General features: G+C 44.3%; 1 protein-coding gene across 1 annotated transcript in view; it reads left to right on the forward strand.

Moving 5' to 3' along the window:
• The window catches only part of tbc1d30 (TBC1 domain family, member 30), a 36,391-nt gene extending 12,836 nt beyond the window's left edge, over window positions 1–23,555 (forward strand). Inside the window, exons 3-16 of the mRNA XM_079494655.1 lie at window positions 21–82; window positions 3,065–3,130; window positions 4,318–4,443; window positions 6,421–6,606; window positions 7,664–7,733; window positions 7,878–7,976; window positions 9,244–9,412; window positions 11,404–11,509; window positions 12,821–12,927; window positions 14,119–14,258; window positions 16,542–16,766; window positions 18,729–18,921; window positions 19,185–19,477; window positions 20,406–23,555. Of these exons, the coding sequence (XP_079350781.1) occupies window positions 21–82; window positions 3,065–3,130; window positions 4,318–4,443; window positions 6,421–6,606; window positions 7,664–7,733; window positions 7,878–7,976; window positions 9,244–9,412; window positions 11,404–11,509; window positions 12,821–12,927; window positions 14,119–14,258; window positions 16,542–16,766; window positions 18,729–18,921; window positions 19,185–19,477; window positions 20,406–21,097 (2,534 nt within the window). The 3' untranslated portion in view covers window positions 21,098–23,555. The remainder of the gene's footprint in view (window positions 1–20; window positions 83–3,064; window positions 3,131–4,317; window positions 4,444–6,420; window positions 6,607–7,663; window positions 7,734–7,877; window positions 7,977–9,243; window positions 9,413–11,403; window positions 11,510–12,820; window positions 12,928–14,118; window positions 14,259–16,541; window positions 16,767–18,728; window positions 18,922–19,184; window positions 19,478–20,405) is intronic.
• The last annotated feature ends 1,155 nt before the right edge of the window (window positions 23,556–24,710 follow it).

Genomic DNA, 24,710 nt, shown 5'->3' on the forward strand with positions numbered 1-24,710 from the left:
ATCTGTTTGTTTTTTTACAGGAGTGGACACGAGGCTGAAGTTTACCATTGAACCCTCGGTGGGCAAGAATGGCTTTCAACAGGTGAGATTTGTGGCTAAATAAAAATGGGCTCAAGTGGAATCGAAAATTTTAAGTGTGGGTATATATATATTAGAGCTGGGACTCGATTAAAATGTTTAATCTAATTAATTAGAAGCTTTGTGATTAATTAATCGATTAATCGCATTTTAATCGCATATCAATATTCAACCCGAGAACGGTGATGAACCTTTTTTTTCAAATGTTTTTTGGTATCCCAGTGAATCAATGAATAGTGACTACAGGATACCACTCATTTTCAACATTTTACTGTCATTAATATACCTTAGAGCTGTTGTGTGGAAATAATAAAAAAGTCACCCCATTCTGTGTTGCCTAGAACTGGAGGTCTGAAAAAAATCAGTAACAGTAACAAGTACATCTCAGTGACATCACAAAGCTGTACTTCATAGTGTTACTGTTTTTTGTCAGACCTCCAGTTCTAGGCAACACAAAATGGGGTGACTTTTTATTATTTCCAGTTTTCCACACAACTCCATAGAAAAATGTTGAAAATGAGGGGTATTCCCCTTTAAGCAATACAACTTTCTTTTCTCCAACAGAAACAAGTGCCTATATAAAGTGTCTATGAATACTCAAATGTGCTTTACATGGTGGGGCATGAGAAAAAAAATAAAAACAACTTTATTAGGGGGTAAACACTTAGACAAAGGAACAAAATAAAAAACGGTGGAATGAACTAGCTGGGGAGTGCATTTCACATGGGGTTGGGGCAGACCATTGTCTGACCACGGACTTTCACACTTGCTGCTTCAGTATGTTTCGCATCGAGGACAGCTTGACAGCTTCGTGCTGTGGTGAAATCTCCGCGAGCCTCTGCAAGGCGTGCAAGCTTCTACTCTGCGAGACATGCTAAGCTGAAGCAGCTAGCATGGAAGCTAGCTCTGATCCATAGCTAGAATGGAAGCTAACATTGGTCATATGGCTTATGGATCCTTTCCCTCTGACATTGCACACAACCATGCTGCTATTAAGGCTGTACCTTAGCCCTTTTTTTGGACTCTAACTTCGGCAGGAATTTCCGAGCGAACATCCGGACCATTTGTTTCCAATTAATTTAAAAAATAACCTTTGAGATATCCGTCTCGATCAGAGCGCAGCGCGTCTCCCCTGCTCTTTATCAATCTCTCTCGTCTCTCCCAACACACACACACACACACACACACCCCGTCAAGTGGCTCCGCGAAAACAGCTGATCTGCAAGCTCACGTGAGCTTGCTGGCAGGCAGCTAAGACAGCGTATATTGCTCGTTATTTGTTCAACAATGATCAGAGTTCCCTGCTTTTTGTGATGTGATGCTAGAGAGCATAATGCTAATATATCATGGCCCCTGTCAGCGATCATGCTGGTGTGTGTGTGTGTGTGTGTGTGTGTGTGTGTGTGTGTGTGTGTGTGTGTGTGTGTGTGTGTGTGTGTGTGTGTGTGTGTGTGTGTGTGTGTGTGTGTGTGTGTGTGTGTGTGTGTGTGTGTGTGTGTGTGTGTGTGTGTGTGTGTGTGTGTGTGTGTGTGTGTGTGTGTGTGTGTGTGTGTGTGTGTGTGTGTGTGTGTGTGTGTGTGTGTGTGTGTGTGTGTGTGTGAGAGACGCGTCAGACATAACATTCAATTCACCTCAGCTGCAGGCCAATCACCAAATTACAAGCACGGGAGATGGGACAGCAGAACTAGGAGATATTTCTTTAAAAACTCAGAACTTCTGACAGGAATGCACTAGAAACTTACTTTTTTTTACATGCTCATATCGCATTCTCGCCGAGATATATTTTCGAGTTAATAAAAAAAGGGAAAAAATAATAATATTTTTTATTTAATAAAAAAATAAAAATAAAAAAAACGAATGGTTCAAACCCATGAATTAAGATTCGAGTGCCAACCCTAACGAGCAAACATTCGAACCTTGAATGTTTGGGGACAGCCTTAGCTGCTATCCACGCGTCCATCCGATAGCTTTTAAATCTAAATGTCCCATCCACGGAGCAAACGTTTGGGTGTTGTAAGTTGTTGTCTGACGGAGCTGTAGTGTAGAGTGGACTGCTGCTGCTCCTCCCCCTGCAAGCCGTGCAAGGAGTGCAGCAGCCTAATGAGCCTAGAAATGCGCCCAGTGAGAAACGTTCCGCCGTGAAAAAAAAGGTGCGATTAAATGCGTAATTTTTTTTAACGCGTTAATTAATCTCAATTAACGCGTTAAAGTCCCGGCCCTAATATATATATATATATATATATATATATATATATATATATATCAGTGTTTTTGGCAGCAAATTTCTATTTTAGTTTAGTCATAGTCTTTGGACTGAAACTTCATTTAGTTTTAGTCACATTTTAGTCAACTGGAATGTTTTAGTGTTAGTCTAGTTTTAGTCTTAAATCTACGGTTGATTTAGTCGACTAAAATGTATTTTGGCGGGCCTTGATGCAGTAGCTATGACTGATTTCACACTTGCTGAAAATAGCAGATCTACAAGTAGATTGGCTATTTTCAGCATGAAACCAAGGGTAAAATGACTTGTGTATTATACTCTTGTCCACTAGTCCCTTCCTTTAGTCTAGTTTTTATAGATTGACAAAATTGTCAGTATATTTAGTCTTAGTTTTAGTCATCAGAGCTTACTTTTCATTTAGTTTCCATTTAGTTTTCGCCCGTGAAAAAAGGTAGTCAACGAACATTTTTCGTCTTAGTTTTAGTCGACGAAAACAACACTGGTGTGTATATGTATTTCAAATTATTTTCTTTGCTTCTCACACACTTATAGGCTAGCTATTATATATAAAAGTATGTTTGGCTACAGACAATAAAGCATTAATCTATAGCCAAACATATTGTCATTGGATTTTGGAAGAATGTTTATTTAAAACCAAGGATCATCAATTACTAAAAGTAACAACACAAGGCTCTGTGTGTTTATATAGTATCAGGCAGGATGCTCTGAAGGGCAACGTTAATGTTAATATTTGTATATCTACAGTGGCAGGATGCGCTCAAGGCAGTGGCCAGACTCGCAACTGGCATCCCAAAGGAATGGAGGAAAAGGGTAGGAGATCTGACACACACACACACATACACACACACACACACACACACACACACACACACACACACACACACACACACACACACACACACACACACACACACACACACACACACACACTCCCCCATGTTTGAATGGGAACAATACAAGGCTCCGGGTGGATCTATTGCTAATTGTTTATACTTTATTTTACACGTTCCTGTTTTAGTAAACTGGTACCTTTTTTATATGATTAACATGGAACTCCTTTAAAGATAATTTAAATAAATAATTAGAAAGAAGAAAAACGACAACAAAAGTGTTGTAGCTGGCGCTGCCCTTTTTTTTCTCTTCTTTCTAATTATTTGTTCGGCCCAAAACATTGTGTTTATTGTCATGAGTTGTCACCGTCCGAGTTGGCTTTGTCCGAGGCTTACAGGTCTTGAAATAAATACTTTCTGAAACGTCTATGGGGAAAAAATGAATGTGAAATTCTCTCCTGCGCCGCTCGTCGGGGGCGGGACTGCGATGCTCTATAACAGACCAGCAGTGATGTAAATAGGTTTTCAATGTAATGAGTCCCGGGATGCAGGGATGGTCTTTTAGATGAGTCCCAGGGACATTTTATGAGTCCCACTTCAACAACGTTAGGAGTCATATTTTGCCATTTTTTACAAATTGCAGCATTTAACTCCCATTTCATTTTATATGGTTATATTCACTAGCCCTTACCCGTTGTGAGATATTGCCCTTGTGGCCGCTGGGGGTACTACGCCCTGGGTGCGTTTTCGCATTTTTAATTCACTAACAAATTAATTATTAATTTATAATTTGTTAAATTGGAAAAAGGGCTTCGTTAAGACCTCCATATTATTATGTTCAATGCCTGTGAAAAGTGGGAGTGATTGGTGCAGGCGGTGAGGAGATACGGCGGTGTTTCTGACAGACATTCAGACAGACAGACATTGACTGAATTATAATATGATGATGATGTAGAAAACAGAAGAAGAAATGATTATTATAACTAAAGCTAGCAAAATAAACTGAAATAAAAAAATTGTACAGTAGTGCATCACGTGGATGCAGAGATCGTTGTTTTATTGCGTCCCTTAACTCTAAACTGCGTTTTGGGATGCAAAATGCATCCTATTTTAAGACCAGCACCTCCACAGCCCTCATGTATGTGTCTCACCTTTCCCTGGCTCCAGGTGTGGTTGACCCTAGCAGACCAGTACCTCCACAGCATCTCTATAGACTGGGACAAGACGCTTCGCTTCGCCTTTAACGAGCGCAGTAACCCGGACGACGACTCCCTGGGCATCCAGATCGTCAAGGTAACGAGGAGAAAGAATGCCGTCGGTGCGACTGCATGGGTCAGCTGGACCCAGCGGGGGAGGGGAGTCATGGGAGGAGAGGTCATGTGTCGGGGGCAGGTCTCTCTCTCTCTCTCTGTCTCTCTCTCTCTCTCTCCCTCTCTCTGCTCAAGGCAGATGTTCTGAGTCAGCAGTGGCTCAATATTCCAGTAGCTTCCCACTGCATACGGCAGTACATTTTACAAATTAATAACAGTAAGCAAGCGAATCTCACACATTATATGAATCAGTGTGTGTTTGACCGACCTTTGCTGCAAATCCACCACTCAATTCAGGCTTCTGGGGAAAGGTAGCTGGGAAGGTAGCTTGGTTTCAGCTACCTTAGTGCAAAAACAAACACACAAAACAACCACGGACTCACAAACTAACTAACGAATGTGGACAAACACACAGCCAGACCAGTCGTTTGGATTCTATAGGAGCATGTCGTGCACTGAAAATAGCAGATCTACAAGCTCACAACACGTTGCACTGCGACGTGCTGCGATCTTGGCCATTTTCGGGTTACCTATAGTTTTATGATTAGGTTATTAGTTGTTTTAAGATTAAAGAGTATTTGAAGTGATCAAACTAGCGATGGAATACATGGCATCTTCCATGAACATGAACGGTCTCCGAAATGTCAAATAGTAATGCTTCAAATCTGTGATTTCTTGACTGATTGGCTGTATGACAGAACAGCAAGAACATAAGTTTAGAATAATAATACCCAAACATTATCAATAAGCTTTCAGTCGTGAGATTTCATTTTGCTTTATTCTATGTCCTGTAAGCACCTGCAAACGATGCACGGTCAGCTGAAACAACGGCTGAATGTGGGACAGCGTCCCTTAGGTACTGCTGCCGTTAGTTGCATTTTATGCCATTGAGAACAGATTCTACAAATGTCTTCTAAATCCTGACAGTTTTCTGAAAAACCAGTGGTTCTCAAACTATTTCATGTCAAGGACCCCAAACATTATACAGTATGTATTTGGCCGACCCCCATCTGAAAATATGTTGTTCCAGGGACGCACCCAGAACCAATGATTTGAGTTAAAAACATTCGCTATGAAAGAATATATATATACAAAGATTTGCACACATTTTCATGATTTATCAAAAATAGCAGATCCTACAAGGTTGTACTCGGTGCCACGCTATGAGCTTGTATATCTGCTATTTTGATGTCTGCAGCTATATCTGCTATTAAAATAGCCTGTGGTCCACCTATGCTTTCTATGGCATAGGCAGCTCCCGGCAGGATCCGCTGGGAGAATATAGACGCAGCTGCGCGACATGAGACTAATTAATTAGAGCGACAGCGAGAGAGGAGTGTGTGTACGTTTGCGTGTGTGTGTCAATTTAACAAAGGTGCAGACGATGAGAAATCAGCAGAGAGTGATCGACGTTTGCGCTACTCTATGCCGAATTGAAGTGGACTCGTTCCCAGAAAAAAAAATTCTCCCTGGAAATCTGGGTTTCCGAGGCTACTATTAAAATGACGTATGTGTGTGTAAAGTGCCCATGAATGCTTTTGTTGTAACAGCCTAAGTAAACTACAGTGTCCAGTCAGCGCTGGGTGTTTACCTTCCATGACGCGTCCGAACGGTTTGAGACTCCGTCATGGAAAACCTCACATGATCGCAGCTCTTTTCTGCTGCTCGGTGACTCGGAACACCTGCTCAGTGACTCAGAGATTCCACCGAATAATGTGTGGGAGATGGGAGAGCACACAAAAGAAGAGAGGGCGCACAAAATATGTTTGCTTTCGAGCGATTTCGGATGTTGTCTCCACCGCATTTAATGTCCGTCATCAGCCATTATCAACACCATTCAATGCAGCCAGTATGGACATTTCCACATACTGACGTTGTTGTCAGCCATTGTCCGTTGGTTGATTATTATTATCTGCTGACTGTGACGTTATGCATTGCCCTTCCCCCCCCCCCCCCACAGGACCTGCACAGGACGGGCTGTAGTTCCTACTGTGGCCAGGAGGGGGAGCAGGACAGGGTGGTGCTGAAGAGGGTGCTGTTGGCATACGCTCGCTGGAATAAGAGCGTGGGCTACTGCCAGGGATTCAACGTGCTGGCCGCTCTTATTCTGGAGGTGACCGAGGGCAGCGAGAGCGACGCGCTCAAAGTACGAGCACACACACACACACGCATTGTACACAATTGACACACACAGGGCATACAGAACAGTGTTGTTTTTGGCAGCAAATTTCTATTTTAGTTTTAGTCGTAGTCTCTTGAATAGTTTTAATTTAGTTTTAGTCACATTTTACTAGTCACCTGGAATGTTTTAATGTTGGTCTAGTTTTAGTCGACTAAATATCATAAGATTTTAGTTGACTAAATCTACAGTTGATTTAGACAAACAGCGCTGCGACGCGTTGTGAGCTTATAGATCGGCTATTTTCAGCATGCAACCAAGCGTAATATGACTTGTGTCTTTTACTTATAAGACATCTTGTCCACTAGTCCCTTCCTAACATTTTATTCTAGTTTTTATTTGTTGACAAAATCGACAGTATATTTAGTCATAGTTTTAGTCCTCATGGCTTAGTTTTCATTTAGTTTCCATTTAGCTTTCGTCAGTGGAAAAAGGTAGTCGACGAACATTTTTCGTCTTAGTTTTATTGACGAAAACAACACTGATACAGAACACTCTTTTGGCACGAGACAGACTGTAAACCAGTGGTTCCCAAACGGCGTGCTGATGGAAATACCTCTCTGCTGTCGGGGAGAAACCACCTAACTCCAAAATGTTCAGTTTTCAGGAAATGAAAAAATATAAAATTTTCAGGAAATAAAGAACCTTATATTTAGAAAACAAAGCAATACAGCCTCATCAAAGTTGGTGTTGTGGCTTTATATATTGTCAATTATTTGCATGAGAGGGGGAGAGGTGGTGGAGTTAGTTGCTTTAGCAGACAGTTTGAGGGTCCAATGGAGTTAAGAGGTTTTGTCCCAAGTGTTTTTACTACTTTCCATTGGTTCAATATTTTCAAAACAACACGGTGTAAAGGATGTTCAATAGCACTGATTTATGCAAGAAAAAAAATCAAAAACCTAAAAAATTGAGTTAGGAGGTTTCCTCCTGACAGCAACGTACAACTGTACAAAACACTATAATGTATTTCTTGAGTGAACAGAAGCACCAGCTGAATTTAGTCTGCCTCCTCTCCTCTGTACAGGTGATGATCTATTTGATCGACAAGGTGTTGCCAGAGAGTTATTTTGCCAACAACTTGCGTGCTTTATCAGGTAAATGTACACGCGCACGCATACACGCGCATAACCCGCATGCACAAACGCAAACCAACACTGTATGATACCTACTGTACGCCAACTCTGAGTCCTTTCCCACTTTGTCACTCTATTGACCCTTTCTTTCTTTCATTCTTTCAGTGGACATGGCCGTGTTCAGGGACCTCCTACGCCTGAAGCTGCCCAGGCTGTCCCAGCACCTCTACCATCTGCAGAAGCTTGCCAACAAGGAGGCTGGAGGTGCGTGTCTGTGTGTGCATTTTGTTCGTATTGTTGGGGAAACTAGTCTACTGACTGGTCTAAATGGTAAACGGTGCATTTATATAGCGCCTTTATCCAAGGTGCTTTACATAGATTGTGCATTACATTCACCCATTCACACACACATTCATACACCGATGACAGGGGAAACCATGCAAGGCACCAACCTGCACATCGGGAGAAATTTGGGGTTCAGAGTCTTGCTCAAGGACACTTCGACACTAACTCTGGGGGAGCCCGGGTTTGAACTGGCAACCTTGCGGTTACCATCCGGCCACTCTACCCCTGAGCCACCGCCGCCCGTCTACTTACTTACTAGTTAGTAGAGTTACAATGTTTTGATCTATTTACTCTTTACTGGCTTTTCTTTTTTGTACTTTTCTTGTGCTTTTTTTCTTTTTACAATTACAAGTTCTTTACCCATTAATACCAGGAAAGCATCTGTGTTATTTTAGATTCGAGCTACTGTCAATAGTCGTGAATCGGACCGAAAAGTTGTAAAAAAGTCGAACTGGACAAAAAGCAGTCGAGGGTTAGATGAAAGGTTGACAAAAGTAGAAATTGGCTGAAACGTTGTCAAAAGTTGAGAAATGTTTGGAAGGGGTGCACACGCTTATCCGACACACCATAGGACCGACATGTGGAAACAATGATCGGTTTAAGGTTGGTGAACATGCGCTGCTCTGTGCTTGCGGTTATGGTTAGGTTAGGGTTTGAGGTAGGTTGTCGTTCTAATGACAGTCAGATCAATAGTATGTCGAAACTAAAGCCTGTACCTGTTGGAAGGGGGGTCCCTGGCATGGGTGGGTGCGTGGCCAAATACATCTCATTTTGGGGCTCCTTGGCACGAAAAAGTTTCAGAAGTACTGATTTAGAAGCCATTTGTAGAATCGTAACGAGTTTAATGTAGTTTTAAATAAGTGTATTTGCAAGAGAACTTGTTAACTGTAGTACGTTTTTGTTGTTTTGGTGTAGCATGTCTGCTTTTTGTGAAGATCATCTGGCTAATCTTTTTAAAATCAGAATCTCATGCGTTGCAACATCCCTCTCTACCCCTCTTCTTTCCCTCTTAACACTCCCTCCCTCCACCTCTCTCTCTCTCTCCGTCTCTCCTGTCCTCTCTCTCTCCCTCTCTCCTGTCCTCTCTCTCTCTCCGTCTCTCCTGTCCTCTCTCTCCCTCTCTCCTGTCCTCTCTCTCTCTCCGTCTCTCCTGTCCTCCCTCTCTCCTGTCCTCCCTCTCTCTCAGGTAACCACGAGCCACCCCTGACCAACGTGTTCACGATGCAGTGGTTTCTCACCATGTTCGCCACCTGCCTGCCCTCGTCCATTGTGCTGAAGATCTGGGACTCAGTGTTCTTCGAGGGCTCCGAGGTCCTGCTCAGAGTGGCGCTCGCAATCTGGGAACGACTGGGAGAGTGAGTACTGTAGCACCATGCTCCATCTGGGAGAGACTGGGCGAGTGAGTACTGTAGCACCATGCTCCATCTGGGAGAGACTGGGGGAGTGAGTACTGTAGCACCATGCTCCATCTGGGAGAGACTGGGGGAGTGAGTACTGTAGCACCATGCTCCATCTGGGAGAGACTGGGGGAGTGAGTACGGTAGCACCATGCTCCATCTGGGAGAGACTGGGGGAGTGAGTACTGTAGCGCCATGCTCCATCTGGGAGAGACTGGGAGAGTGAGTACTGTAGCACCATGCTCCATCTGGGAGAGACTGGGGGAGTGAGTACGGTAGCACCATGCTCCATCTGGGAGAGACTGGGGGAGTGACTACTGTAGCACCATGCTCCATCTGGGAGAGACTGGGGGAGTGAGTACTGTAGCACCATGCTCCATCTGGGAGAGACTGGGAGAGTGAGTACTGTAGCACCATGCTCCATCTGGGAGAGTGAGTACTACTAGCACCATGCTCCATCTGGGAGAGTGAGTACTACTAGCACCATGCTCCATCTGGGAGAGTGAGTACTGTAGCACCATGCTCCATCTGGGAGAGTGAGTACTGTAGCACCATGCTCCATCTGGGAGAGACTGGGGGAGTGAGTACTGTAGCACCATGCTCCATCTGGGAGAGACTGGGGGAGTGAGTACTGTAGCACCATGCTCCATCTGGGAGAGACTGGGGGAGTGAGTACTGTAGCACCATGCTCCATCTGGGAGAGACTGGGGGAGTGAGTACTGTAGCACCATGCTCCATCTGGGAGAGACTGGGGGAGTGAGTACTGTAGCACCATGCTCCATCTGGGAGAGACTGGGGGAGTGAGTACTGTAGCTCCATGCTCCATCTGGGAACGACTGGGAGAGTGAGTACTGTAGCACCATGCTCCATCTGGGAGAGACTGGGAGAGTGAGGACTGTAGCACCATGCTCCATCTGGGAGAGTGAGTACTGTAGCACCATGCTCCATCTGGGAGAGACTGGGGGAGTGAGTACTGTAGCACCATGCTCCATCTGGGAGAGACTGGGGGAGTGAGTACTGTAGCACCATGCTCCATCTGGGAGAGACTGGGAGAGTGAGGACTGTAGCACCATGCTCCATCTGGGAGAGTGAGTACTGTAGCACCATGCTCCATCTGGGAGAGACTGGGAGAGTGAGTACTGTAGCACCATGCTCCATCTGGGAGAGTGAGTACTGTAGCACCATGCTCCATCTGGGAGAGACTGGGAGAGTGAGTACTACTAGCACCATGCTCCATCTGGGAGAGTGAGTACTGTAGCACCATGCTCCATCTGGGAACGACTGGGGGAGTGAGTACTGTAGCACCATGCTCCATCTGGGAGAGACTGGGGGAGTGAGTACTGTAGCACCATGCTCCATCTGGGAGAGACTGGGAGAGTGAGTACTAGCAATAGAATACAAAGGGAAGCACGCACATCTCTACAAAAATAGAGGACTTCATAGAGCACCGAAGTCCGACGTCAATATCGGCAGAGGGCGCAAATCCACGGGTTCATGTACTTTTTATTTGCATTGTAATCCCCATAGGGGCCTCATATAAGAACTGTGTTTGAAAAATAAACAAATTATCCATCCACTCGATATGAAGAATCACAACATTTTCGCTAGAAACAGACTGTATCATATATGAGTGACTGGCGGTCGCAAACAATACAGCGACACCTGCCACAATTTAATCTTTAATTGCAATTATTTGTTACAATTATTATTACAATTAATCGTCAACTTTGATGTGTAATCGTGGCATCCCTACTTATGAAAAAAAAGAAAAACATAAAGATGAAATACAGAGATGCAGGGTTTCTGACTGACGGAGACCACACAACTTATTGTGAATATATTTTTGTCTCGTCCCGTTTTCATCTTCCCCTCTCTCTCTCTCTCTCTCTCTCTCTCTCTCTCTCTCTCTCTCTCTCTCTCTCTCTCTCTCTCTCTCTCTCTCTCTCTAGGAGGATAGAGTACTGTCATACAGCGGATGAGTTCTACAGCACTATGGGATGTCTGACTCAGGAGATGCTCGAACACAGCCTTATCAATCCCACTCAACTCATGCAGGTACAACACACACCTGTGTAGGTTTTAGTCGACTAAATATAATACGATTTTAGTCGGCTAACCCTACAGTCGATTTAGTCGACATTTAGTGAATGTGGGGACTTGAGGACGCTGACGTTGACTGTTCGCCGCTTCACCTCCCAAAGTATGACATTTGAATGAATGGACCATTGTAAAGCGCTTTGAGTAAAGCACTCTGTGCATAACCAGGCTTTCCACCTCGGATAAGCATGGTCTGTGTTCCAAAATGGCCGTGTGAACCGGTCTGGAGCGGATGGTAAAATACGTCATGTTGTAGTCACTGATTTGTAGTCATCAGGCAGGAAACCACAACCGGAATAAGAAATACCCCAAATAATTCCCAATGCGACCATAATTTTAGGGCCTACCCAATAAAATAGAATTTCCCCTGTGGGATAACAAAGTTATACAGACGCTAAATAGTCTCACATTTATATTTAAAAACATCAGATAAACTACGCTGCATCAAGGATTTGATTGGGTAGGCCCTAAAATTATGATCGCAGGAATTATTTTGGGTACTTCTGATTCCGCCTTGTGGTTATGTCTGATCTACAAATCATTGACTACAGGTGTATTCCATGGCTGTGTTCCCCTTCTCCCAGCTAACCTCTCCTCTCCTCTCCTCTCCTCTCCTCTCCTCTCCTCTCCTCTCCTCTCCTCTCCTCTCCTCTCCTCTCCTCTCCTCATAAGGAGGTGTATTCCATGGCTGTGTTCCCCTTCCCCCAGCTAACCTCTCCTCTCCTCTCCTCTCCTGTCCTCATAAGGAGGTGTATTCCATGGCTGTGTTCCCCTTCCCCCAGCTAACCTCTCCTCTCCTCATAAGGAGTTGTATTCCATGACTGTGTTCCCCTTACCCCAGCTAACCTCTCCTCTCCTCTCCTCATATGGTGTATTCCATGGCTGTGTTCCCCTTCCCCCAGCTAACCTCTCCTCCTCTCCTCTCCTCTCCTCATTAGGAGGTGTATTCCATGGCTGTGTTACCCTTACCTCAGCTAACCTCTCCTCCTCTCCACTCCTCTCCTCTCCTCATAAGGAGGTGTATTCCATGGCTGTGTTCCCCTTCCCCCAGCTAACCTCTCCTCCTCTCCTCTCCTCATAAGGAGGTGTATTCCATGGCTGTGTTCCCCTTCCCCCAGCTAACCTCTCCTCCTCTCCTCATAAGGAGGTGTATTCCATGGCTGTGTTCCCTTCCCCCAGCTAACCTCTCCTCCTCTCCTCATAAGGAGGTGTATTCCATGGCTGTGTTCCCCTTACCCCAGCTAACCTCTCCTCTCCTCTCCTCATAAGGAGGTGTATTCCATGGCCGTCTTCCCCTTCCCCCAGCTGGCAGAGTTGAGAGAGAAGTACACGTACAACATCACACCCTTCCCTACCTCCGTCAAGACCAATGGAAGGTTGGTTTAATTCCGCATCACTATAGTACGCACTGCAGCTGATCACGTGACTGTGGTCACATGTGACTGTGGCCTGAGCATTGTTGCAGAAGAGTTGTCGGGGGCAGAAGTGAGACTTAATTGCTTCAATGCTTTTGTAGGGGAACAAAATGTAACTTAAATGATTTTTTTCCCTTAGTTTTAAGTTATTATTTTGTATAACTGAAGCTAATGGTTAATATTTTGAGATGAAAGCTCTTTAAGTTTGATTTGATGACTATTGGGTCAGGATTAGGTCAAGACAGTGTGTTTCTAAGGACCACTAATACCTGCATTTAGGCATAGTGTTTTGCTCAAGACAAATGTCGTTGATGATGATGGCACCACTGTAATGTTGCTTCCAACACAATGCAAATCCATATGCTAATGTGGTCTTATCTGAAGCTGCTATGTGTGTATATTGGGGGTGTAAGCATACAGTGTGTCAGATCACACAGACGCCAATTGAAACTACGTTGCAATTCACAATTTTCAATTTGAGTAATGAACTAAAGAAATCACACCTGTGTGAAGTGAGGGTGCTTTTATCATCTTACAACATGATGATGTAAAACAAACATTGAGACAAAACAAACATTAAATTATCTTTATTGTCAATGGCAACATTAAACTTGTGTATATAGGAGGCGCTAGCACCCCTCAAAAATCACACCTGTGTGAAGTGAGGGGCGCTCTTATCATTATACATCATCTCATGAACAACTGAATGTATGTGATTGGTTAGCCGATTTGATCGTCTACATATGACGTAAATGTTCCCTTCATTGTCAATGGCATTTAATGTTTGTGTTGCCCCAAATTTACGTCATATTTGGCGGACATTTGACCTAATTTCTCCTTTCATTGTCAATGGCAAATATAGAGACATGTTTGTGGGGACAAAAGCTGTATATAGGAGAGGAAAATATTAGGGCGAAAGAAGTAAAACCACAATGAATACACAAATGACTAATCATCTTGCATGTCCAAAACCATTACTTTTCAGGATATGGGTGGGGTTGGGGGGGGGGGGGGGGGGGGGGGGGACATGGAAATATGGAGGTCCAAAGCTTCTGCACAGCAGCAATGATATGTTTTACACGTGATAATGATAAAGATGTTTACTGAGGTCGATTGAGGAACTGAGTGATGATGATGATGATGTAATTCCAGTGCTGGTCTGGGCAGCTGGGAAAGTGATGATGATGCCGACATGGACGATGAAGATGCTGTGGTGACGGCCCTCGGGTGCCTGGGGCCCCTGGGGGGTCTGCTGGCCCCCGAGGTGCAGAGATACAACAAACAACTCAAAGGTCAGTGGTGTGCACAATGCGCACAGACACACACACACACACACACACACAGCAGTGTTGATTTAGTCTAATAAAACGATGACGAAAAATGTTCGTCGACTACCTTTTTTCACTGAGAAAAATTTAATAAAAACTAAAATAGGCGATCTACACAAGCTCACAGTGCGACACGTTGTGAGCTGGTTGATCGGCTGTTTTCGGCACACAGATGAGTAGACAGACTAACACTAAAACTAGACTAACACTGAAACATTTCAGATGACTAAAATATGCCTAAAACTAAATGAAATTGTATTCAAAAGACTGCGCGTGCGTGCATGCGTCAAAGCTCCCCCAAACTATCAGTTTCTGGTTGTGGGGGAAACACTGTGCTTGGATTACTGGTAGTAATCCTGTAGTGTGTGATACTGTGTGCACGTTTAAGATTATCTGATAGAATCTTATATGCTTATAAATGGTAAATGGTGCATTTATATAGCGCCTTTATCCAAGGCACTTTACAGAGATTGTGCATTACATTCACCCATTCACACACACATACATACACCGATGGCAGCGGAAACCATGCAAGGCACCAACTAGCACATCGGGAGCAATTAGGGGTTCAGTGTCTTGCTCAAGGACACTTCGACAGTAACTCTGCGGGAGCCCGGGTTCGAACTGGCAACCTTACGGTTACCATCCAGGCACTCTACCCCTGAGCCACCGCCGCCCCCTTATGCCGTAGTGTGTGAGGTTACCACACACTTCAAAATCGTTTAAGATTTAAAAAAAGGTGTGAGTAGGTGTGAGTCCAAGCTTTAGAGTTTGTGCATTCCCATGCATGGTGGCTTACAATAGTTCGTTAGTATAAATATATATATGGAAATAGCGATAAGTACATATATATATTTCACCAACCATAACCATAAAACAACAATACCAGAAATAATAATAACAGTAAAGGGCTCGCCGTTACACTGATGGAAATCCTGAAACGGCGGCAAATAGTTCTAGATGTTCCAATGCCCCAGATCTTTGAGTTCCAGCCCTGGTTCTGTCCCGTACTGGCGCAGTAAGTATACACTGTGTCTCTGTTGGGTTTCCTCCAGACCAATCCCCACACTTCCTTCTCTGACAATCTCTTCCTGACAAACGGTGGAAAGAGCCAATCAGGCGAGATGTCTGGCTCAAAACATAGTCAGTGTTTCGGACACGCTTGTCGTCAGGCTCTGCCAGAGGAGCATTAGATTAGATTAGGTTGTTCGTTTTATGATTTAATCAGTTCATTTAATTGTATGGTCATCCTTGAGAAGGGCAACATTGCTCGTGTGTGTGTGTGTGTGTGTGTGTGTGTGTGTGTGTGTGTGTGTGTGTGTGTGTGTGTGTGTGTGTGTGTGTGTGTGTGTGTGTGTGTGTGTGTGTGTGTGTGTGTGTGTGTGTGTGTGTGTGTGTGTGTGTGTGTGTGTGTGTGTGTGTGTGTGTGTGTGTGTGTGTGTGTGTGTGTGTGTTAATGGCGCTATATAAATTTGCCCACTTGAGCTAGACATCATAATGTGGGATTATGATTAACGGGCGTAGCCAGGAGCATGACCCTAAGGGCAGTATTATGCGTGTCTTAAGTACCAGGTCTTATGACTTAACTTAAGACCTGGAGGCGTGGTCAATGCTGTTTGGCCACTCAGAATAGCCAAATGGCATTGATCACGCCTCCAGGTCTTAAGTTAAGTAATAATACCTGGTACTTGAGAGACGCATAATACTGCCCTAAGCCTCTCTCCCAGTGTTGTTTTTGTCGACTAATACTATGACGAAAAATGTTCGTCGACTACCTTTTTTCACTGACAAAAACTACATAAAAACTAAGCCATGACGACTTAAATATACTGACAATTTCGTCAACAAAAAAACTAGACTAAAATGTTAGGAAGGGACTAGTGGGCAAGAGATCCAGTATAAGTCATTTTACACTTGGTTGCATGCTGAAAATAGCAGATCTACAAGCAAGCTTGTAGCAAGCTTCAGCAAGTGTAAAAAGTAAAAAATACATTTTGTTCGACTAAATCAGCTGTAGTTTTAGTCGACTAAAATCTCACGACATTTAGTCGACTAAAACTAGACTAACACTAACACATTCCAGGTGACTAAAAAATGTGACAAAAACTAAATGGAAACTTTAAAAAAAGACTATGACTAAAACTAAAACCAAAATGTGCTGCCAAAAACAACGCTGGGGCGCCGCCACCAGGAGCATGACCCTAAAGCCTCTCTCCATTGTTTCTCCTTCTGTTTGTCTTCCTGCAGACCCGCGCGGCGAGCAGGGCAACATAGCGGAGCTGAGCCCGGGAGCGGTGGGCGGCGGCGGGGGGGCCGGGGGGGGAGGAGGGGGAGGCAGGGCGGAGCACCAAGCGGCCATCAACAGCATGATGATGGAGAGGATGAGCACGGACATCAACGCCCTGAAGAAGCAGTACGCTCGCATCAAGAGACGCCAGCAGCAGCAGGCCATGCAGCTCTACATACGCACAGGTAGGGGGCGCCAACACGCCATGCAGCTCTACATACGCACAGGTAGGGGGCGCCAAACACGCCATGCAGCTTTACATACGCACAGGTAGAACAATATTTGACAGAGGGACTGCCATTGGATTTTTTTGAATTTTCATGTCATATGAAAGCAGCTCATAGCTTCAAATTGACATATTGGTTGTTCAGTTTGACCCACCAGTTTTGGAGATGTGGCTTATAGAGTAATATCTTGCAGAAAACAGAGTTGAGAAAACAGGCTTGAAAAGGTTCACTTCTGTGGACTCTAACATTACACCTAGCTACATGTTTGGGCATTTATTTCATATTTACATGTTGATTTCAGCTCTGACACTTATTTCAGACATGCTCTAGTATGTGAATAGTCTGCCTGTGCTATTAACTCATTTGGTGAAAAGCTGGATGTTGCGCGGTGGCAGGCTCTCAGTCAAGTCTGGTCACATATTATAACTAGCACAGCTGCAGTTCTCTATACTCTGCCATTGAAATCTTACGATAGACGATGTCGAAAAGTTATTGGAAGCCGATGGCGTTGACGTTTTAAACATTTAGAAGCGCATCTCTGTACAGTTGCACACATGCATCATTCATGCACACACACACACACACACACACACCCACACACACACACACACACACACACACACACACACACACACACACACCATCATAAAGACAAATGTGTGACTGTTTGGTATGTTGCTCTTAGGATGTGAACTTGGATTGACCACGACCTCGCATGTTTCTCAGGACCCCTCCTCCACCCACACCAACAATGGTACCGGCCGCCAACCGTAGCAATGTTCTACCTTTGTGCAACTCCAATCTCTAAATTACAAAAAATAAATTTGGCTAATTAATACAAATCTTTATTTAAATTGCATGCTGTGTTGCCCAAAGCATTGTGCTTGAATAAACGGAAGAAGACAAATATTTGCTTTATTTAGAAAGTGAAAGCAGCTTGTTTATTTATATACAGGGAATTGGCTGACTACCCTAACCCAAAAATAATATAGGCAATCCAAAACAATAATTCAGAAAGAGAGATGTTATGGATGGTACAGCCTTACATTATTATCGAGTACTAATAAATAAATGACTTGATAAATGACTTTTGTTGGTTTAGCGAATGAATGAAGCGAATGAATGAAGCGAATGAATGAAGCCCTAGCTGGAATGAAGTGGTGGTGGTTATTATGGAGCCTATAGCTGGTGATGGTTTTGGGGGCGACACACCACGCAATGGGTGCAAGCAGTCATCCGCGTTAAGCGGCGGCAAGAAAACGCGAGCACCGTCCGGGCGTCACTTCCGGGGTTTCCCAATTTGAGTGTTTTAAACATTATGTTATAAAATAGAAGATCTACAAGCTCATAGCGCGGCACCGAGTGCCGCGCTACGAGCTTGTAGGTCTGCTATTTTTGAAAAATCGTGAAAATGTGGTGCAAATCTTTGAATATATATATTCTTTCAGAGCCAAAGTTTTTTTAACTCAAATCTTTGGTTCCGGGGGGGTTCCTGGAACAACATATTTTCAGATGGGGGTCAGCGGCCAATTACATATAATCTTGGGGGTCCTTGACATGAAAATGTTAGAGACCGACTGACATAGAAACATAGGGTTTTTCAGAAAACTGTCAGGATTTAGAAGACATTTGTAGAATCGTTCCCAGGTCAAAGCCGGTTGATGCATTTTCACGCTAGTGCGCGGCTTCAACTTGTAGCTTGTAGCGTGGGCAAAGCGTTTCTGGTGTTCCCCTTTCATAATGGGAGTGGATGGGACTTGAAGCCGCTTGTGTGGTTGCACCCAATGCGATGTGTCGCGAGATTATGTTTACCTTGACTCTCGTTGTCTCCTCCATACAGAGAAATGTCTCTTGACTCTCTCGTTGTCTCCTCCATACAGATAAATGTCTCTTGACTCTCTCGTTGTCTCCTCCATACAGAGAAATGTCCTGCCACCAGCGTCCTGCCCTCTCAGCTCAACCCGTCCACTCCCGTGGTCAACCACCTCCTGCTGGGACGGAGGCCTCGCGTTGGCGGCGCCCCCCCACGGGGGGGCTGCAGGCTCTCCTCGGCCGCCCCCCACCCCGGGGCCCCTCTGCCCCAGAGCCCCCCCAGGACCTCCTCCCCGGCAAGGTTAGAATAGTTTGGGATTTTACATTATAGTTTAGTTTTAGTTGTAATATGTAATATATATTCAGTTTCTGTTGGTAATGAGGAAAAACTAAAACTAAGGGCATTTTGTCTATAATTTCAGTTTATCATTTTGTTTTGTTTTTCCATTATAGTTTTTATTTAGTTCAGTTAACGTAAATGTTTTTTTAATCAATTGTAGTTTTCGATATTTCGTGAGTTTTCGTTACCATAATAACCTTGTCTCCCCCCCCCCCCCCCCCCAGGCTCCGCTGCAGCTCTCTGCCCTCGGGCGACGTGGCCTCGCCCTGGCGCACGCACGTGCGCGTACAGCGCAGGAACCTGGCGCGGGCGCGCACGCAGCTGGGCTTCGACGACTCTGAGGAGAGAGAGGAGGAGGAGGAAGAGGAGGAGGGAGGTAGAAGAGGAGAGGAGATGGAGGGAACGGAGAGAAGAGAGGAGGAGGAGGGAGGAGGAGAGAGGAGGAGCGAGGAGGAGGAAAGAGACGGAGAGACGAGCGAATCCCCCGTCGCTCGTCCTCCTCCCAGTGGTGGACAAAGTACTTTTTTTTTTACTTAAGTAAAAGTATCAATACTGCAATATAGGAATTAGGAATACTCTGTTACAAGTAGAAGTCCGGAATTCAAAATGTACTTGAGTAAAAGTACAAAAGTATCGGTATGAAAATGTAATTAACACCCCAATCGCCCAGGACGAAGTTCACCGTCCTTTCAATTGGTAACACCCAGCGCCCCGGGACGATTATTGATATCAAAGCCGATCACATCGCTCCACAGCCTAGGAGCGCCTGTTGCGCAACATTCGATGTTGCGTAACAGTGGGACGTCATCGAACGTCCCCCCCCCCCCTGTTTAGCCGACAAGACCAAAAATCTTAAAACGTTAATAGTTCCTGATCGAAATCATCCCGTCCAATTCTAAGAAAAGATCATGTGTTAGACGGCCCATCGCGGTCGTGGTAGAATTAATCATACCTCCCGTTGTTGTCGATCGGCTCTAGAGTGTTTTGGCTACATTTAGCTGCTACATGCTACATCCACATCCGGGATAACATCCGGTCCGTTGGTAAATGTGCTCCGCTGCTCCGGCGCTATAATTTAATGGATTAAATCACTCCTGGGCAATTGGATTGTTAATGTACCAAAAGTGGAAAGCAAAAAAATATTTTTGAAAATAGCAGATCTACAAGCTCACCATGTGTCGTGTTAGCGACGCATTGTGAGCTTATAGATCGTCTCTTTTCAAATGGCCTAAATGTACATTGGGCTGAAGTGGTTAATGTATGTTTTGTAATAATAATCAAGGCAACCTGGAACTAAAGTTTTCAAATAAACGCAGTGGAGTAACAGTACAATATTTGCCTCTGACAAAAAAAAGTATTGGAAACTACAACACTTTGTTTACCACCTCAAAAATTGTACTTAAGTTTAACGTACTTGGTTCACTTTCCACCATTATTGCCTCCAGGCCCTGTGTTGGACATCGACGCGGACACTAGCGAGACGCACGGCATCGTGGGAGAGGTGGAGGACCGACTGGCCTCCTTGGACCTGGAGGAGGCCGAAGCCACGCCGAACCCGAACCCAGACCCCCCCTCCACCACCCCAGAGGCCAAATTTGAACCGGCGGCCGTTCCCGTTCTCCTCCCCCCTCCTCCCCCGACATCGCGCCGTCATCATCATCGCAGAGAGTCCGACTGTACGAGTGCCGCCTCGGGCTCCGTCGCTCCTCTCCTCCCTCCTCCTCCTCCTTCTCGCCGCCGATCGCCCTCCCCGCGCCCCCTCCTCCTCCCCCCCAACCCTCCCACGCCCCCCTCCTCCCCCCCGCTATCTCCCTCCCCCTCTCCCTCCTCTTTCCATATGACCTCCTCCCCGTCCACTCCCTCTCTCTCCTCCTCCTCCTCCAGGCCTCCTCCTCGCATCGCCCTCCTCCCCTCGTCCCCGTCGAGCCCTGCCCTCTCCTCCCCCTCCCCCAAACAGGCCCCAGCCGCCGCCTTCTCTCCGTTCCCGTCGGTCAAGCAGCCCAGGCGGTCTGCGGCGGCCAGGAATCTGGGCATGTACGGGCCCACGGCCCGAACGCCCGCCGTCCACTTCCCGCAACTCAACCTCAACCTGAACCGCGTCACCGCCACCGCCGCCACCACCACCAGGAGGCGATGATGATGAGAAGGAGGAGGAACTCCTGTGTCGGGTTGCCGAGCCCCGCGGCGTAGTCGAAACTAGATTTGGGACTCTGGGGAACCACCGAGTTCTTTTTCAGACCCCGGTTTCCGAGATTGATTGAAGAACCGGAATCGTTTCCATCGTATTTGGAACCGTTTTTTGGCACACTGTCAGAGCTGATTATGTGGACTTGACGTCTGCTACAGTATGCTACAGTATGTCTGCTACAGTATGTACTAATTGGACTTGACGTCTGCTACAGTATGTACTAATTGCGAATATGAGTGGTTCTCAAACGTTTTAATTTCACTCTTGAGAGTGTACAAATGGTCCATTGGGTTCCATTTGTACACTGTCAGAGTTACAGTCCTGTAAGGATCCATTTGGCATCCCCCCCCCCCTATAGGAATAGTCAAAGGGAATCGTTTAGGAATCGGACCGTTAAGAAGAGGGAATTGTTAAGGAATCGGAATCATTTAAAAATCCTAAAGGTTCCCAACCCTAGTCGTATAACGGACACGCATGGCTATCGTTCCACAGTGTCACCATGTTGCCTGCCCCGCCGCCACGGAACACAACGCTGTCAGTTCTTAAACGTTGTGCCACGGTACCCACACGAGTTGCAAACACCCCCCCCCCCCCCAACACACACTCCTTGAAGACGAGCTATGTCGTTCGCTTGATGTCGGGTCACAACTTAATGTGTAGAGAAAAGCCTTCGCAAAAACAAAAGCTTTTCACAACTTAATGACATTGATTCGCAGTCTTTACTCATTTCTGAGAATGTAAAAATTGTATTTACTTAAATTATAAGGTGAGAACACAAACGGTATGTGAGACAAACCCTGTCTCAAACACTGGTAAATGGGAATATATGATAATATAAGAAAGAAACCATGTTTCTCTCTTTAAAGCAGCCTATTGCAGACCTCCCTTGGCTCTAATAGAGAAACATGATGAGTATAAAAGATACATTTCTATTGCAGAAATTGTCGCTGTCCAAGACATGTGATTCATTCTAGACAAAAAGCCATCGATAAGATTGTGGTGCCAAGATGTTCATGCAAAACCTATACTGAAGAAACTGGGCATAAGGACTTCTTTCAGTAGTTTTATTTTGTAATTATTGCTATTTTGACCCATTGTTAGCGTCCTTGAAATCTGTCCAAAAGTCCAGATCGCAGGTTCATCCTGTGCTCTTCTGTGTCTGAAAGAAGCCTGTCTTAAAGTCAGTTCTGTTGAAGCACTTGTCCGCTTTAAGGACGTAGAGGTCTGTGTATTTACCATTTGATCCCAAGTGGTCTGCTTATCTTGTAGTCTCGCGTTGCCAGACTGTTGCCTCTCGCAATTTTCGAATGCTTCCGTCATAGTTATCTTAATATAAATCAAAATCATCTAAGCATACAGTATATAACTTGCTGCTTAGCAGAAATGGAAATAACATAAGATGTAAACATAATTTTAAAATATATTTTCGTGAACGGGAAATGCCAGCTTCCTTACTCGGATTTCGGGAGCTGTAGTTCCAGACTATATAGAATTTGGAGATTGTGGAATAGTTGTCTAGCTACGCGAGACTACTTATCTTGTCTGTCTGTGTGTCTGACTCAAGTGTTGAACGCAAAGAATGAAGGAATGTAAATGTACCGGCCAGTAATTTAAGATGCTGTGAATGGAACTTAATCTGAGAGCAGCTCAACCGTCAAGCCATGGCGCTTTGTGTGTATGGGCCCTGAAATATAGTTGCATAATAATATATAAAGTACATGAATTCAGTATTCCGATGCTAATGGAAAATTAAAAAAATTATCATGATGTATACAGAGATCGCCATAGAGTTGCAGAGCAGAATTATAGATCGAATTTGGCCAATCTGGTCTCACCTGAGTCAAGACTCCCAGCTGGTTTTGAAACCTTTATTTTTATTTTCTTTCTTTTTTACCTGTTACAGTACAGTACATCACCAGGTGTTTTAGTTCCATGGCAACACAATCTTCATGCCCATATATGGCAGTTGGTTTTCAACCTTTTTTTCATGCCAAGGCCCATTATTTATTCGCCATCTGAGCTACGGACCACCATGAGATTTAGCCTTGCAAATCTCGTAAACCACTCCTACAACTGGCTTTGTTGAGTGGTGTAAACCACTCCTACAACTGGCTTTGTTAGTGCAGAAAAAATGAGCATGGTTGCTATGTTCACCCTGTTCACCCGGGTATGATTTTTGAGCTCCTACAACTGGCTTTGTTAGTCTGTGCAGAAAAAATGAGCATGGTTGCTATGTTCACCCTGTTCACCCGGGTATGATTTCATTACGTCAGACATGATTTCATTACGTCAGACGGGCTATATTACACCACTCAGTTCACACGGGTGTGATTTTTTTTTAATCGTTTGATAACATTTTGTTTGTTCCATGCTGTACCACCAATAAAATAACATTTCTTCTACATTCTCTAATTGTGTAGACATCTTGAAAATTAAGTCACGCAGTTGATTAACAATAATATTTGTAACTCTTGAGAGCACTCCATTTGGTTTCATTTTACGCGCTCATGAGTTAAATATCTAATAAGGGTCCATTTGGTTACCAATTGTCCATCATTTAGCTGGGGAACACCTGGAACTCGGTGAAGGCCCACTGGTGGTCCCCGGTTAAGTATTGCTGCTGGTTCTTAACTGGTACATGCATGATGATGAACACTCCCTGGCTGCAGTGCTGTGTGTGTGTGTATAAGAGCTTTGTGAGAAAACATGGTATATTCATCACTGAACATAACGTTCTAATTTTAGTTTTTATTTATTTATAATTTTGTATAGATTTTTTGCATTTTGACAGCAGTATACAGTACGTTGTGCATAAATCAAGTGTCTTCTGCTGTCCCAACATTGGGTCAGCCCGTAGCATGCCAAAACAGATAACATTCAAATCAGCTCCAGAAGAATAACTTAAAAACATTAAAAATAAAAAAAACAGCTAAGGAAAAAATAAACAAAAACAACAAAAAGGAAAGAACAAACAGAATCCACAACCATCATTATACATACAGTATATAGTTGACTAGGATAATAACAAAAACTAAAATGGAGATAAAGAAAAATAAAGAAAAGTGGAAAAAAGAGAGAAAATAAAAGGGGGGTCCTTGGGTTGTATTAACAGAAATACATTTTTGTTTTGTTTATGTTTTTACACCGTAAAACGTATAATTGATGTCAGACAACATTATTGTCAATCCAACAACTGAACATCTCTGGTGTTTTCTATACACACGGAAAATATGTTACAAAAATATTGTTCATTAATATCAACATTTCAGTTGAAAGCACCTGCAAAGCTGGCATGTACCGTATACAGTATACTGTATGTATGTATGTCTGTAAAACGACTCCACGTCGATATGTTTGGATGAAGAATGTCATGTCATGTTAAAAGTCATGTTACACCAAATTATTCTTGGTTAACCTCATAGCTGGAATGACGGCACAAATTATGGCACTCTAAATAAAAATGACCTTGAGGAAAACTACATGACTCATATGTCTCATTTGCATGTTCTTTTCTTTGTATACAGAATTACATTTTATTTTGTTTTCATGGTGTTCTCTCTCT

The sequence above is a fragment of the Electrona antarctica genome, assembly GCF_951216825.1.
Source record: "Electrona antarctica genome assembly, chromosome: 23".
Taxonomy (NCBI): domain Eukaryota; kingdom Metazoa; phylum Chordata; class Actinopteri; order Myctophiformes; family Myctophidae; genus Electrona; species Electrona antarctica.